The 15,851-nt window shown below is 33.2% G+C and overlaps 1 protein-coding gene across 1 annotated transcript in view; it reads right to left on the bottom strand.

Moving 5' to 3' along the window:
* Positions 1–15,500, bottom strand: part of LOC106458017 (cytochrome P450 4c3-like) — a 21,839-nt gene extending 6,339 nt beyond the window's left edge. Inside the window, exons 1-2 of the mRNA XM_022384129.1 lie at positions 15,454–15,500; positions 3,981–4,115 (exon numbers count right to left, since the gene is read on the bottom strand). Of these exons, the coding sequence (XP_022239837.1) occupies positions 3,981–4,115; positions 15,454–15,500 (182 nt within the window). The remainder of the gene's footprint in view (positions 1–3,980; positions 4,116–15,453) is intronic.
* Between the last annotated feature and the right edge of the window lie 351 nt (positions 15,501–15,851).

Below are 15,851 nucleotides of genomic sequence, written 5' to 3'. Positions count from 1 at the left end.
GCTGAAGATCCTCGGAAAGAATTTCTACCGGAAACAAACAAACAAGCAGATACGTAACAAGTATCATTTATTCCCGACGTGTCTTCATATAAGTGAAGAAAAAAGTTAGTTTCTGTTCAATATGTAGGCTGTTACGTATTAGAATTTCAAATGGTCTGAAACTGAGTTACATGATACTTTAAACTGAGTATTTAAATTGTACTTTGGATCCAGCAGTTAAATAAAAGTCGATATGTAGTCAGTTTATGATATTTGCCAACAAGATTGATACACACAGTTTTCTTTTATTTAACACAAATATGTTTTAATATACACACAACAATACAATTTACGATACCAGTTATTGCAAATAGTTATTACACACAACGATTTATATACAAAAGTTTCACAAACTTACAAGCAATATAAAGTCTTCTTTCTAGTCACGAACTTTTCGATATCTTATCGAGGGTTCACGATGAGCGAGTTGATTACGAGTTGACGTAGGTACAATTCACTTAATAGTGAGCTAGCTAGCTTTGTCTTTCGTTATTCACCAGCCACACACGCCGAGTTTTCAACGATGAAGTTATATAATGTTTTCGTAAAAACACTAATGTCCGATGAGAATCCACTGAAGTTAAATGATTTCTAATGTTCGAACTTTGTTAATTCTTCTGGTCAAATATCTGAAGTTTTCTGTTTGATAAACGTTATAACAATTACAGTTATAGCTTCCGAAGTTTATAGCACACCGACTCTAGCAAACTAATAATAGATAGTACATTTTTGGCGCGTCGTGTTGGTTATATTTATAGGCGTGTGGATAGTTTCTAGAAAATTCAGATTATGTAACAATACAGAGCTACACTAGCATTTACGTACACACATATATTGTTGATTCTTACACTCTAGAATCTTCTACAACTTTAAAGAAAAGTCGGGAGTTTCGCAATATATATTTAACACTATAAACTATATATGTTTCTAAATATAAATTTAATCTAAACAAACGTCGATATTAAAATAAATATATAATAATAAATCCGTTACAAGGCATCTTTATGTACAGTTTTGAGTGTTCTGAACAAGACTGTTGTTCTTAACACATCTTATAAGTGGTTTAGCATGTATAAGATGCGTGGTTTAGCACTAGTTTTAAACATTATGTTGAATATGTAACTAAGGTACGTTTATGTATAGTTTTAAACGTTCTGAAGGACCTTAATGTTCTGATCATATCTCAGGTGTTGTTTGGTACTAAGTTTAAACATTTCATTGAGTCTGTAGCTAAAGTATGTTGGTGTACAATATTTTAAACATTTTGTTGAGTCTGTAACTAAAGTATGTTTATGTACAGCATTTTAAGCGTTTTGTAGGACCTTGGCGTTTTGAACATATTTTATGTGTGTTTTGGTCGTAGTTTTTAATACTTGCTTAAAGTCTTATACTATTAAATTACATAGTGGCTTTTGATCAAAAGTAGGTTAACTACGTAGATAGATCAGAACCAAAAATTAAGTTACAGATGAATGAAACTAATTATACACAACAAACAGGTTAGAAGTGCGTAATATCGTAAATCAATATACAAGAAAAACTAAAATCTATAATGCTTCTCAGAATTTTTTTTCTAGAGATATGGAAAATACAAAAATAACCTTTGTATTCGTGGTCATCCATTTTCTCTTCGGGATGTCACGCTTAAATATTAATAAGAGTAAAACTCTTTAAGGAAAGGTATCGACAATGTTGGAATATCCATAACACGATGTCTACATTTCAGTTTCACTGTTCAAAATGTCAAGAAGTTCAGAGTAATCGCGCTATAAATTTTTTACGCCTAGTTCGTCGTACTTATGTCCTTGATGATTGAGTATACTTGTGTTACCTTGAAACACCATTCTTTTATTGTCACAAACAGAGAAAAACAAATGAAGAAGAATATGTTTCTGAAAATACAAGTTAAGTGCAGCTTGAAAACTACAATTATTCTTAAAAACACAACTTTTACACACAGTAGTGAGGGGTGTAAATATCTCGTTTGATACAATAACAGGTTATTCTTTAAGAACTTGAATGGACAGTAAGTACGCAAGGTACATGGTATACCACCATTTAATTATATGTGTGCTGCATGTGCCAGTAAAGTTCAGGTACCCACGTGTTTAAAACACATATACAGTGTATGCGGTACAGAACGTCCAAATACGTCATTACCACATGTGAAATTACCAATAACTTACAAATTTTGGATTTTTCATTTCTACCTTTCCATCAGCGGAATGATCTTTAAGAAAACGTTTTTGATCTATCGACTGACTTAGAGATTTATCATGGTTTGTTGGTAGAGACTTTGTCCTGAAGCATCATGCGTCACTTTTCGATAACGCTCGTCTTTTCTGATAGCTTTGGTTATATAAAAACAGCTAAGCAATTATTTACCATGCATGATTTGCACTAGATTTACATAAATAAGTGAAAGTGGTACGCAGAGCAAATGCAATATTTCACCCGATTTAACAAAACATTGTTTCTTGATCAGCCAAATGCAGGAATAAACAAGCGTAGCGCTTACGGGCGTTTACTACATGGAGTTGAATAAGTGATACGGTCGGTCTGTTAGCCTCTCAGCTTCTAGATCAGAGTTCGGTAATAACAGCCGCGGCGAGGATTGACATTTGGCCCAAGGGAAAGCAGCTATAAACTCACCACATTCCCCCCTTTAACTATGCCGACAATTATGACCTTTGTTTTCTTACATTTAACTACATACATCAACTAGACTGAGGCTAAACTCATTCATTTAAAACACTGATGATACATTATTATTTACTCCTACATGCAATTTGTAACGAGTGTAAGTAAGCACACGCCTTTTCTCCTTAAAACTCCTTACAGTTGCCCTTGTGTTTGTAATTACAACGGGCGTAGGTAGTATGATTTTAAAAGAGGAAGCTGTATTATCTCTCTCACGTGATAGCGAATCTACACTTTTATCAGTTCGCTTTACTAATACTGTAGAGACAACAAATAATATCAGGAAAATTCCTGATACTCACTCTAAGAGGGTTAACTGTCAGCAACAATCTCTCATTGATATTTTGAGTACAATCTGTTTATTTTTGCACAAAACTCTCAAATTTCACATTATATATAACGTAACAACGATTTTTATTGCTCATAGTTCTTATATTTGTTTAAAAAGTACATTAATAAATTAACCATAAATTGTATAAACTTTGTTACCTGTCATATTTTTAACTGCCGAGTTTCTGAAGCTCAGTTCCTTATTGTTTAAATCCGACATGTAGACAGATAGATGAGAAAGAGGTGAACGGAATGGCAGGGGACATAAAATGACATCTTAAGACAAAGTTTTTCAGTAACGTATTTTAAACTTTCACCGTACACTAAGATACGGTACATGTTTGAATAATAGTGCCTATTGTTTTATAAAATTACATAGTTAGACAGAGTTTTTCAGTAACACATCTTAAAGTTTCACCGTACACTAAAATACAGTACATGTTTGAATAATAGTGCCTATTGTTTTATAGGGTCAGATATTTTAACGATATTGGTTACGGTGACAAAACGGTTTAATCTTTGACTTATAATTAAACATAAATAATTTTTTTTAATGAATATTACATTCCTTTCTATTCATTACCTCGAAAATGTTGCGTCATAAGAAACCTCGACCGAGTTTGATAAAACTAAAGAAAATCAATATATGCGTGTATTACAAATAAATAATAAAATGAAACAAACCATGTCTTATTCCTATGAATAATATCGGTCAGAATTTCTAGCCTTGTTTAGAGTCATTTATCAAAACCAGGAAAGCTGGTACTTTTAGACGATTATGAAAACAAAATACTAAGTAGATATTGTTAGTTTATTTCTACAATTAACTGATATAATTTTTCTTTCTACTCGTATGATAACTATGTAGTATAAATCTTGTGACCGACTTTATCTAGCCTCTTAGCACCAACCAAAAATAAAACTGGTTTTCTTGTTTAATGGTGACCTCAGGTAAAAGTTCTTTCTTCCGCGCGCACTGTATGGCTTTCTTATTTCCATCTTCTAAAATTCTTGATCCTCTCATAGGTGCTGATGATGGGGAAAGTCTGAAAACAGACAATAAAAAAGAAAAACTGAAAGTCTATCTGCACAACGTAAGCTATTTTAGCAACAACAACCGTTCCGGATCTTGATTTAGAAACAAATTTAACTTTTTTAATTGATCAGTTAGTATCATGTTATGATATTGTAAACTTATGAGATAAAATTTCAGTTTCTCCTGATATGTAAAATTTTGCTTGTTTTTTACTTTTTTTTTCTCTTAAAGCTCTGATTTCTTCCTTAAACCAAACAGTAAGTTGTTTTTGAAAATTGCACATTTTACATGGTGATTTGTCTGCTTTATCTATAAAAGAAAGCTATACCTTGAACCATATTCTCTACCTTTCATATTCAACAAAAGAAGACCTTAAAAAGGGTTTTGTTTTTATATGTTAGTTTTGTTATACAAGCTTTACCGCGGAAATCTTCAAAGCTATAACACAATATTAAATGGCAACATGACGTTAAAAGCTCTTTGAAACAAATAAATAAGTCATGAAGTAGCAATCTGCACGTTAGAAGTAAAATGTGATTTTAATACCTACCTTATCAGTTTAATTGAAATTACATTTGCAAGATGTTTTATACTTTTTATTGGCTATATCTCATTTCATTAGGCGCTCAAACGATCTTCGGTTACTTACCACATTGAAGAAACCTAAACATATCAAGATACACCGCTTGGCCTTTAGACGTTAATTGGTGCTTTTCACTTAGGTCTGAACGGTCCAATTTTAAAGTTAACTGACTGATTTCTTTACTCAAGATAGCAAAAATCCACGAACAAAAGTAGAATTTAGTTTTTTGACCACTGCAGAAAACTGTTTAGGAAATTGACTGCATATTTTTGTTATTGGCCCGTAATAAAACCGTCTTGTTTGTAGGAACGCTAGTATTCGAAAGAACAGGATTGATTCACTTTCATATTTGTAAAGATCGTGAGTATTGGTTGATATGAAAGTCACCACTTAACGTCTAAAACAACAATATGTTGTGACGTATTTTAACCTACGAACAATAATCATGCTCTAGGAAGACAGAAATGAAAAATGTTATTTTCTTAATGTCTTTCGGTTAAGGACGGGTGTTTGGTTGGTTGGTTGAAGTTAAGCACAACACTACAGAATAGGTTATCTGTGCTCTGCCCACCACAGGTTTTTAGCGTTATAAGTCCGCAGACATACCGTTTTGCCACTGGGGGCGGGGGGGGGGGGTATTGGTGTTTGTGCACCAGGGAAGTGCTTCTACTTATTAAGCCTTACAAAGTGGAATACTGTTTTTGCCTTTGTGCTTGTGGGTTAAACAATGGTACGTGTATTATAAAAGTGACATATAACTATTAAATTTTACAGAAAGGAATGCTGTTTTTCTTTTAGTGTCTGTGAGTTAGGGATTGAAGCGTGTATCACAAAAGTGTCATCTAGTCACTAATTTTACGAAAAGGAATACTGGCTGCGGATTAGGGATTGGTGTGTGTCTAGCATGGCAGTGACTCCTACTTACTGAATATTAAGGAGATTATGCAAATAAAGAATGTTTTTGTTTTAGTCTCTGTGTATATATATATATATATATCATAAAAGTAACTTCCAGCTACGAAATCCTACAGCGTGGAATATTGCTTGGTGTACATATGTGTGTGTCTTGGAAGTGACTTCTACCTACATTATGTTTCGAAAAGGAATACTTTTTTGTCATATTGTCTGTGGATTAGAGATAGGTATGTGTTTATCATGAAAGTGAGTTCTTCCTAATGAATGTTACGAAAATAAAGACTGTTTTCGTGTTAATGTCTGTAGATTAGGAATTTGCGTAAGTTTAGCATGGAAAAATCACTTTGATTTACTAAAATTTCGGAAAGAATACTTTTTTTTGTCTTACTGTGTGTGGGTTAATAATTGTTGTGTGCGTATAAAGGAAGTGACTTATACGCACTAAACTTTTCGGAAAATATACTTTTTTTCTCGTGATGTCTTTGGGTTAGGGATTGGTGTACGTATAACATGACATTTACTTTTACCTACTAAACCTTACAGAGTAGAAAACTATTTTTGTCTTAGGTCTTTCAGTTAGGGATTGTTGTTTGTGTATCAAGTAAGTGACTTCTACCTGCTGAATGTTTCGATAGGAATACCATTTTCTTCTCAGTATCGCCCCCCCCCCCCCCCCCAGTGGCACAGTGGTATGTCTGCGGACTTACCCGTGATGGGCAGAGTACAGTTAGCTCATTGTGTAGCTTTGTGATTAATAAAAACAAACAAACAATTTGTAGATGAGAAGATGGCAGACTTTGCAACTTGTAGATATGTATATGGTGAAAGACGTTAGGGATTCAATTTGTTTATTATAGAAGTGACTTCTACCTACTAAATTTTACGCAAAAAATACTATTTTTGTTTTAGTGTCTTGAGATAAAGGATTGATGTATCACGTAAGTGACTTCTTAGCTATTAAATTTTACGTTAATGAAGAACTGTTTTTGTATTATTGTCTCTGTGTTAAAGATTGGTGTGTGTTTATCATGGAAGTTACTTCCACTTACTAAACCTTACTCCCCCAGTTGCACAGCGATATGTCTGCGGCCTTACAAAGCTAAAAACCGGGTTTCGATACCTGTGGTTGGCAGAGCACAGATAGCCCATTGTGTAGCTTCAAACAAACAAAAAAAAATTAAACCTTTGAGAGTAGAATACTGTTTTAGTCTTAATGTCTGTGGTATATGGACTGGTGTGCGTGTATCAACGAAGTGACTTCTACATACTAAATTTTACATAGTTGTTTACTGTTTTTGTCGTAGTGTCTGTTAGTGTGCATATTATAGTAGTGGTTTTTCCCTACTACATTTTATGGGAATAAATTCTGATTCTGTATCACGTAATTGACTTCTACCTACTAAATGTTTCCATTAATGAAGAATGTTTTTGTCTTTGTGTTTGTGGGTTAGGGTTTCTAATTGTCGTTTGTTATAACCCGCGGACAGTACTTTGACTTTAAGTCACTTTGTAATGTTATTTGTTATCATTAAAATGTATTTAAAGCCTTTTTAGCACAGAGAATTTAGATGTTTAGAAGTTAATTAGAGTGGAAAATTTAGCGGCCCAAAATAGCCTGAGGTGATCCAATTTAAAGTTCAAGAATACAGACTATTTTTAAGTTAGTGTGCAGTTTAGCGACTGGTTGGTGTGTGTGTATCGAGGGCGTGGCTTCCAGCAAGTAAACTTTATAGAAAAGAAGACTGTTTTTGTCTTAGTGTGTGTGGAATAGGGAATGGTTTGTGCGTATTATAGAAGTTACCTGCAGATACTTTTAAACCTTATAGAGTGTAATAATGTTTTTATCTTTGTGTTTGTGTTTATGGGTTATGGATTGCTATGTGTGATCATGGAAGTGACTTCTACCTACTAAATTTTACCGAAAGGAATATTGTTTTTGTCTTAGCGTCTCTGGATTAGGGGTTAATGTGTGTGTGCATCAAGGTGTTACTTCCACCTACTGAACCTTACTGTCTTAGTGTTTGTGTGTTAGAGATTGGTATATGTGTATAATGGAAGTGACTTATACGCACTAGATTTTAGAGAAAAGGATGTTGTATTTGTCTTAGTAGTTGAGGAATAGAGATTGGTGTGTGTGTTTCATGGAAGTGGCTTCCTCTTACTAAACCTTACTAAGTTGAATATTGTGTTTGTCTTGGTGTCTGTCAGTTAGGTATTGGTGTGTGTGTGTATCATGAAAATGCCTTCTACCTACTAAATTTACGGAAGTGAAGAGTTCTTTTGTTTTTGTATCTGGAGGCTTAGGATTGGTGTGCGTTTATCATGGAAGTGATTTTTTACCTACTAAATTTTACGTGAAGGAATACTGCTTTTGTCTTAGTTTCTGTGGGTTTGCGATTAGTGTGTGTGAATCAAGCAAGCAACTTGCAGATATTAAACCTTACTGAGTAGAATACTGTTTTTGTGATAGTAGTGTCTGTGGTTTATAAATTAGAGTGTATTTATTGTGGTAGTGACTTCTAACTACTAAACCTTGCAGAGTGGAATAACGTTTTTATCTTAGTTTCTGTGGGTTAGGGATTTGTGCATGTTTCATGAAATTGACTTCTTCCTACCAAATGTTTTGGAAATAAAGACTGTTTTAGGCTTTGTGTCTGTGAGTTAAGAGTTGTAGTAGGTGTTTATCATGGAAGTGACTTCCAATTATTAATCTTTACTGAAACGTAGACTGTCTTTTTCTTAGTGTCTGAGGATTAGGGATTGCTATGTATAAAATCTCATACATATATGAGATATAGTGCTAGCAACTATGGCACATTTCAGTCATGGCTTAAGGATTCATTATTCATAATAATATTGTGTTAAAGTCATATAATATGTACTATATTTAGTATTGTAGTGTGATGATAGAGGAAGTGGGAAATTTAGAATTAAGCAAAATCAAGAGACATTTTGTTTTTATCATAGAAAAATTCCATTATTATTTCCGGATAAAAATCCTTTTTAAACTGAAGTTTCTTCTACATTTGAAAGTGAAACTTGCTAGATTAGATGGTGAAGGGCATGTCACGTTCATCAGCATCACAGTGTTACGCCGCGTGGTGGTGATTAGCACAGGACGTTCACTTACATGCAAAGTTGAACGAGTTCCATTCATGTACATGACTCTTTCTAGTCGGACCTAGCTAATTCCACAGTAACGACAGCAGGGGGCTAGAGATTACAAGCGTAAATCTTAAAATCTGTTGTCAACAAGGCAGGATGAAATGGATTTAAACGCCAACCCTGCGAAGAGCTCTGTTCGAAGGCGGCTATCGGCAGCCATCTTAATGACAGACATGGTGTTAAAGTCAGAGCTAAGATGGACTCCTTGTCTGAGTCAAATCTTATTGTTGTTTGGGATTTTCGACTCACCTGTCGAGAAACTGGTTCGGTATACCCCTGCTTTGTCCAGGAGTCAGCATGAAACCCAAGGGGTGACGGTGAATTTACCTTAACAATTGGTCAAAATAAGAAGGCTGAGTAAGCACGAATGTATGTATATAGGCATTCAATGTAGCCGGAAACTAGCGGGAATGGAACAATCATTCTGAATTTGTATCAGTTTGTGTGCTTTACAGTTTGATTGAATGGATTACTGTTGGTTAAGGTCTGCGAATATACATGGTAATGAAAAGAGAAAAAGAAAACGTTCATTCAAATATAAATTCAAGTACGAATGATATTGGAATGAAGTATTAAGAACAAAAACTTTTTTCTGCGTGGAATGTTGCAGCAATTAATACCACTAACCAAGCAAAACAAAAAAATACGGGTAATTTTGTAGTCCAAAGAACTTACTAGGTTTTCAAGACCGAACGTAAATTTTCAATATAAAAACTTATTTGTTAAATAAATTTCATTGTTTTAGATTAGAAGCAGAAATAATTGAGTTTTTAATCTTACACTGACAGGGAAAAAAAAGGAAATGAAATTCGCGTATAAGGAAGTTAACTCATTATCACTTAATTAAGGGAAGGTAGAATTCTTGAGAGAGAGAGAGAAAGTTGAGAAATATAATTTGCACACAAATATACTAAATTATTGTGAGAAATACAAACATTTATAAACATGTTTATCTAACTGAATATATAAATGAATGATCAATATACATTATTTGTATCTCCCAGCTTTTTAACAGTAGAAGACATACAGTTAATCTTTCATTGGATATTCTGAAATCGAGGAATTTTAAGCTCTCATGCTATATAACTATGTGGAAATAATCCTCCACCTTATGATAAAAAAAAACAGATGTATCAACAAATAAGATTTTCATTCAAAAATAAAGCAAAAAACGTTTAGACGAATCCACCGCAATAAATGCTAAGGATTTTCTTTCGAATGGCACATGTAAAAAAAAAAAGACAGTATTTGTACAATTTATGAACACTAAGATACTTAATCTATATGCAAAGTGTGCGAATACAGACTAAGGACGGAAATGAGCTGATATTCAAAAAACAAAACAAGTTTCGGTTTAAAATGTTTGGCACTGTTATAAATATTAGTAAACGAGCATTTTCAATATCTGAAAATCTTCTCTTGTTGCAGTAATTACTAAAAACAAATCAACCAATTTTAATAATCTTACAATCCACATACGTGTATTTTACACACACATGTAGATTGAGAATGAAATAATGATAATTATACTTAATTTCATAGAATTCAAATTAGCAGAAATGATAAAAAACGTCCATGAACTTAATGACATGACCTTAAACTTTTCAAACATCAAATCAACTTCAAGCTTAAACTACCTTAAAAACATGTTAAGCCGAAAAGATCAATGGAAGATCTATTCGCCCAAGAAAATGAATTTTACATCCTTCTTATGTTCAAATCCTGTATTGGGTCAATTAAGAATAATGCAATTAAAATTAGTATCAATCTCATTGTAATGTAATTCACGTCTAAACTTATAGCATGATTATCCTTCGCCAGCTTAGGCATTATATATCATTAGAGTTCATTATTTCAATACATGTGTCCTGTTAAGGAAAAAAAAAGTTTTGCAATCAGAAAGAATCTTAAGCTGACCAGATTTAGACGCAGACCCAGCACTCAGGGTTTCTTTATCTTGCACATACCAGAAGAAATCTTCCTATTATAAATTTACATACTAATTCTATTGACAAACTATACCTGCTTAGCAACAATAAGTGAAGGTATCCACCAAAACAACAGAAAAAAAAAGTTAAATCATTATCACACAATCCACCAATTAAAAATAAAAGTATTTAACAAACCAAATAATGTTTCTTTCTCCCTGCGGGTTATTTTACTGTATAGTAATCTAAAAGGACTAAAAAATCCCGTAGGTATTATATACACTTCACCATTATAAGAGGCTTAACTGTATTTATTTGATTTGCTGACTCCAGCTGTGCTGATGAGCCTTAAACAGGCGAAACTGCAGTCCATAGCAAATGGTACGGCCAATCAAGGAATGCATTAGGCCTCTACGTCACAGATTCTCTTTTCAATTTTACCTTCGGTGAAAATGAAAGGAAATCTATAACATATATATATATATATGTATATTAAGATTTTTTTTTCGGTTTTCAACATGTATAGTTAATTCTACTAAGGCTAATATTACTTAAGGTAGATCCAACAAGAACTGCGTGAAATTATCACGCTGTATACATTCCCACAGATAACCACAACATAGAAGCCAATGTACACAGATTTATACAAGTCTGTGACTGCAATATCTACACCATGATATAATTCGCCAACTTAAATACATTTCTGACTAATTTTCCACACCGTGACAATATTTGTCAATCTAAACACACATGTGACTGTAATTTCCACACCACGACAAAATTCGCCAAATAAGAGAAATCCGTGACTGTAATATCCACTCTACACCACAATATTCGCCGATTGAAACACGTGTGTAACTAATTTCAACATCATGACAACATTTACCAACTTAAATCCGTTTGTGACTTTAATTTCCACACCATAACAAAATTCGCTAATTTAAACAAGTCTGTGATTAACTTCCACACCGTGACAATATTTACCAACTTAAGCACGTCTGAAACTGCAATGTCTACACCTTGATATAATTCAACTTAAACATGTCTGTGATTATAACTCACACAATAATATTCACCAATTAAAACATATATGTGGTTGTAATATGCATACCAGTACTTGTTCACAGAAATAACCACAGTTTACTTGCATTTAATTATAGCAATAATCATAATATGTATACCAATAGCCATTTAAAATATATCTGATCGTATTATATACAGCAACACCTACACCACTCTAAACACATCCACAGATCTCGACAACAATGTGTGTATAAACCGATATTAATCCACTTAAACACATACATCTGAAACACACCAATATTCTCTCACTTCAGTCATCGGTAACTCCAATATTCACATCAATATTAACTATTTAATGACTGCAGTGCACATTATTATATGCCATTTATGAATAACCGTAAAATTGAGCACTGTTCCTATCAATTAAAATAATTATGCCTGCAATAAAACATCCATTGTATGTAATCCACTACGCCGTTAAAACTCTTGCAGGGAGCTTTCACTGCAATTACCCTTGGTAGAGAGAACGTTAATAAACATAACAAAATTGAGTCAGTTGTGTATATCATTAAAAAAATTCTACCACTTTTTGAACTGTGATAACTTTCTAAAAATATATTACACAAACGACAAATGTATTTTTAAATATTTAACAAACAAACTAATGCTTCTTGGTTGTGTTTTTTAGTATGTATACAATTTCAATACATTAAACAACTTACAGCGTCTATTGTCTATAGTTTTGTCTTGTGTTATCACCAAACTGTCATAACGAAACGTCTTGTCAAGTTGAAGTATTGGTGCCAATGCTGGAATGACCCATGTGTTCAAATAGATACTTATTGGTGAGCATACTGTTGTTCTATGTGAATGTATTGATATAGAAGTTTTGTCCGTGTTGTATCTACTTTAGTAGACAGAACTGTGTATAAGTATTTTAATCACATATTTTTGCTGCTTCAGCTCGATACTGTTATCGTAAAGTTATTTTTGGTTAAGGCGGATTAATGCTTTGTTTAAAATAATTTATGTTTTATACAACTGTCACATCAAACAGGGTCGAAACGGATAACCGGAAAATCTCTGTTTCAGAGAGATCATTCAAATTTGAGGGTGGACATCATCTACTTCTTTCATACTTGTCAAGATCTTAGACCTCCTGGAACTACACTCTTAAAAAACAGGAGGTAGTATTTTTTTACAAAGAAAAATCCACATGTGTATGTGCATGCATTGGCTTCACTATAACTCCGGGCGTTTCTTGTTCTTCCCTGCCGCCCCTTGTTGCTTGACATGACACCCTTCCCGCATCTGACAGCCATTTTAGGATATTTAGTAAAGGCAAATGTAGCTGCCCGTAGAGCAAATCGAAAGGCTAGCAATTTCCAGGGGGGGCAGCAATTATTGTGTGTTGGGCCGCTGTCACTGGCATTATCAGCCATGGCGCCGGTCGACGAACCTCTCCTTCACGGACTGATGAGTTGCGATTCCCCGAGCATTCTCTGGCCGGTCGGCCTGTTGTTGACGTTACTGCCAAAGCCAAATTGTTGCCTCTTCATGGTCATAATTAGATTTGTCCACTTGTCCAGGTTTACACGATAGTTCAATTCTGTAATCTTATACCGATCTTCTAAAACTTGAAACGTTTGTGAAGTTCAGGTTGCACTCAAATAATTAGCTGATAACACATAGGTTATTTCTTTAATGTTTTTAATTTTCTCCCGCTCGTCATACACAACCGAATGAATAATTCAATGCCATAGCTTTAAGGAACACATTTTCTTGTATAATATTGAAAAAAAAATTTATGTTATAAAATATAGGAATATATTCAAGTGAATTAAAAAACGGAAAGTCTAATTAACACACAAGGTTTCAGTGCAAGTAAAGATTGTAACGTATACTGCAAGCTACATGATGTGGAAAACTGGACTAAATCCAAAAAAAAAAAAACTGTTAAAAGAGAATACAAGTAAATTTGAAAACAAAGCAAATATTTGATCATAACACGTTAAAAGTTTCTTTCATTGAGATATTACCACAGAATATTTAGATAACGTAATAATTGAAAATAAAATAAAGACTGTGGAAAAATTACAACACAAATTTAATCGAACACTTTTTGAAATGTCTGTTAAAGTGTGAAACTTAAACAGTTTTAACGCACTTTAATTATGAAATCTACTTCTTGAAACTTTTAACTGCATAGTCCATTCATGCCGTTAATTACATATATACATATATAAGTATATGATTTTTTTACCAAAATGAATATTTATAATTATGCAAAACAATTTATGTGCAAAAGTATAAAACGTTTTGGTATCTTTTATAATCTTGTAAATCTCTTACTTTCTAAAACAACCTGTCATAACGTAAAATGTCATTGTAACGTTTTGTTTCTTCGGTTATTGATGTCTTAACTGACTCTTCTGGATTTAAAAAAAAAGAGATTAAATCTCTTAACTAATTTTTAGTTCCCCATTTAGCTTTAATGTTAGTTTCATTAAAATTATTAGTCAAAATGTTAAATATGTACAACATATTGACTTTTTATTAATTTTAAATTATAATATATATATATTGTTATTGGGAATATTTTACACTATTACTTAGTATGTTGATTTAAGTCTAACGTAAGTCTCCTCAGTTGGCCGATAACAGTAAGGATACCTAATTAACGAATCAATGCACTTTAATCATTCTAACTGTTTTATGACATTTCAGACACCTGGTTATCCCACTATATTAAATTAGCAATATTCGTATCTGGGATAAATTTTAGTTCTGATCTACTAAGTAGTTCACTTTGACCAGAAGTTAATTATAATTGTTGGACTTAATCTGTATGTATATTGGTATATACTTAAATGTGTCATAACGCAGTTAGGTGGTGTATTCTCAACGTCTTATATTTAAAATAAACATTACAGAGATACTATATTTTGTGTAGCTTGTCTCTCTGCTTTTGTGTTATATATACATGGTCACTGCGCTAGAGAAAAGGTGTGGTTTCACACTTAAGAAGTAATCAAAGTGATTTGTGTTCGTATTAGTTGATACCATGTTTGCTCCGAATAATCCCTCCTTAAACCTTTAATCAGCACTATCTTGTAAGCGGATTCCATATTAGTTATAAGTCACACATAGTAATTTTGAAGTGGTCTAAATACGCCACAAGCCAGAATATAATTTAATCTATACGCAGTTTGCCGTAGGTTTATACTTATGGCTAATAAATAACTGTTTTGATTCAACTAAATACCACACACCATTTTTACCTACGAACAAAGATATAAGATGGTCTGTGCCAATTGAAGAAAAACGTTTTACTGCATTTGATGCAAAAACTAGGAACTTATAAGCGAATTTATCAAATTTATTTTAACTTTCAGGCTCAATAATTCCACAAAAGTCATGCACAACTATGGGCTAAGGAAGGCATGTTTTTTCTTTAACATAAAAGTTTTTGAAAACTTGTAAAGTCGACAGCCATAAACAATTGAAGAATACTGATATGAAAATGTGTGATACACAGAAAGAGTGAGAGTGGACGGAAGAATGTAGGAAAATAACAAAGCAGGGATATATGCAAAGATTAATAAGTTATTTAAAAATAATAACAGTAAAGAAATCATGAGAAAATAAGAATAAAACAAGATAGTACTACAAAGAAATGTTGTTAAGAATTAGAGTTAAACAAATTGTTCATATTCTATCTTCACACAATTTACTGGATAACTACCATACATGTACAGTCAGCCTCTTGATCTCCCGTCATTTTGATGTTTGATAAAACCTAATTGTAGAGGTCGCCAGTGTCAGGAATACAGTGCCTAAAGTGCAGCTGTGATTGGTCGTGGAGAACACCCTCAGAACTTCAAAGGAGCGGCACACTTCAATTAGTCACAGCGAGGGGCGGGTCCACCTGACATCAACTTGGAGTTTACCCCGGTGACTTATTCAGTGAAGAGAGCGTTACGCATGAGAACACCAGAATCGAACCCCCCAACGTTGCTAGTAGGTTACTTCACCAAGTTACAAAAACTGTCCAACAGAAGAAATTCACTTTCCAATATATTTTTGTTTTATTTTTTTCATTAGAAGCCATCTCTAAGCCTGAACGTTTGGT

The sequence above is a fragment of the Limulus polyphemus genome, unplaced genomic scaffold (genome assembly GCF_000517525.1).
Source record: "Limulus polyphemus unplaced genomic scaffold, Limulus_polyphemus-2.1.2 Scaffold404, whole genome shotgun sequence".
Taxonomy (NCBI): domain Eukaryota; kingdom Metazoa; phylum Arthropoda; class Merostomata; order Xiphosura; family Limulidae; genus Limulus; species Limulus polyphemus.
The sequence above is the reverse complement of the archived record's forward strand: the minus strand, read 5'-3'. Positions and strand labels throughout refer to the sequence as shown.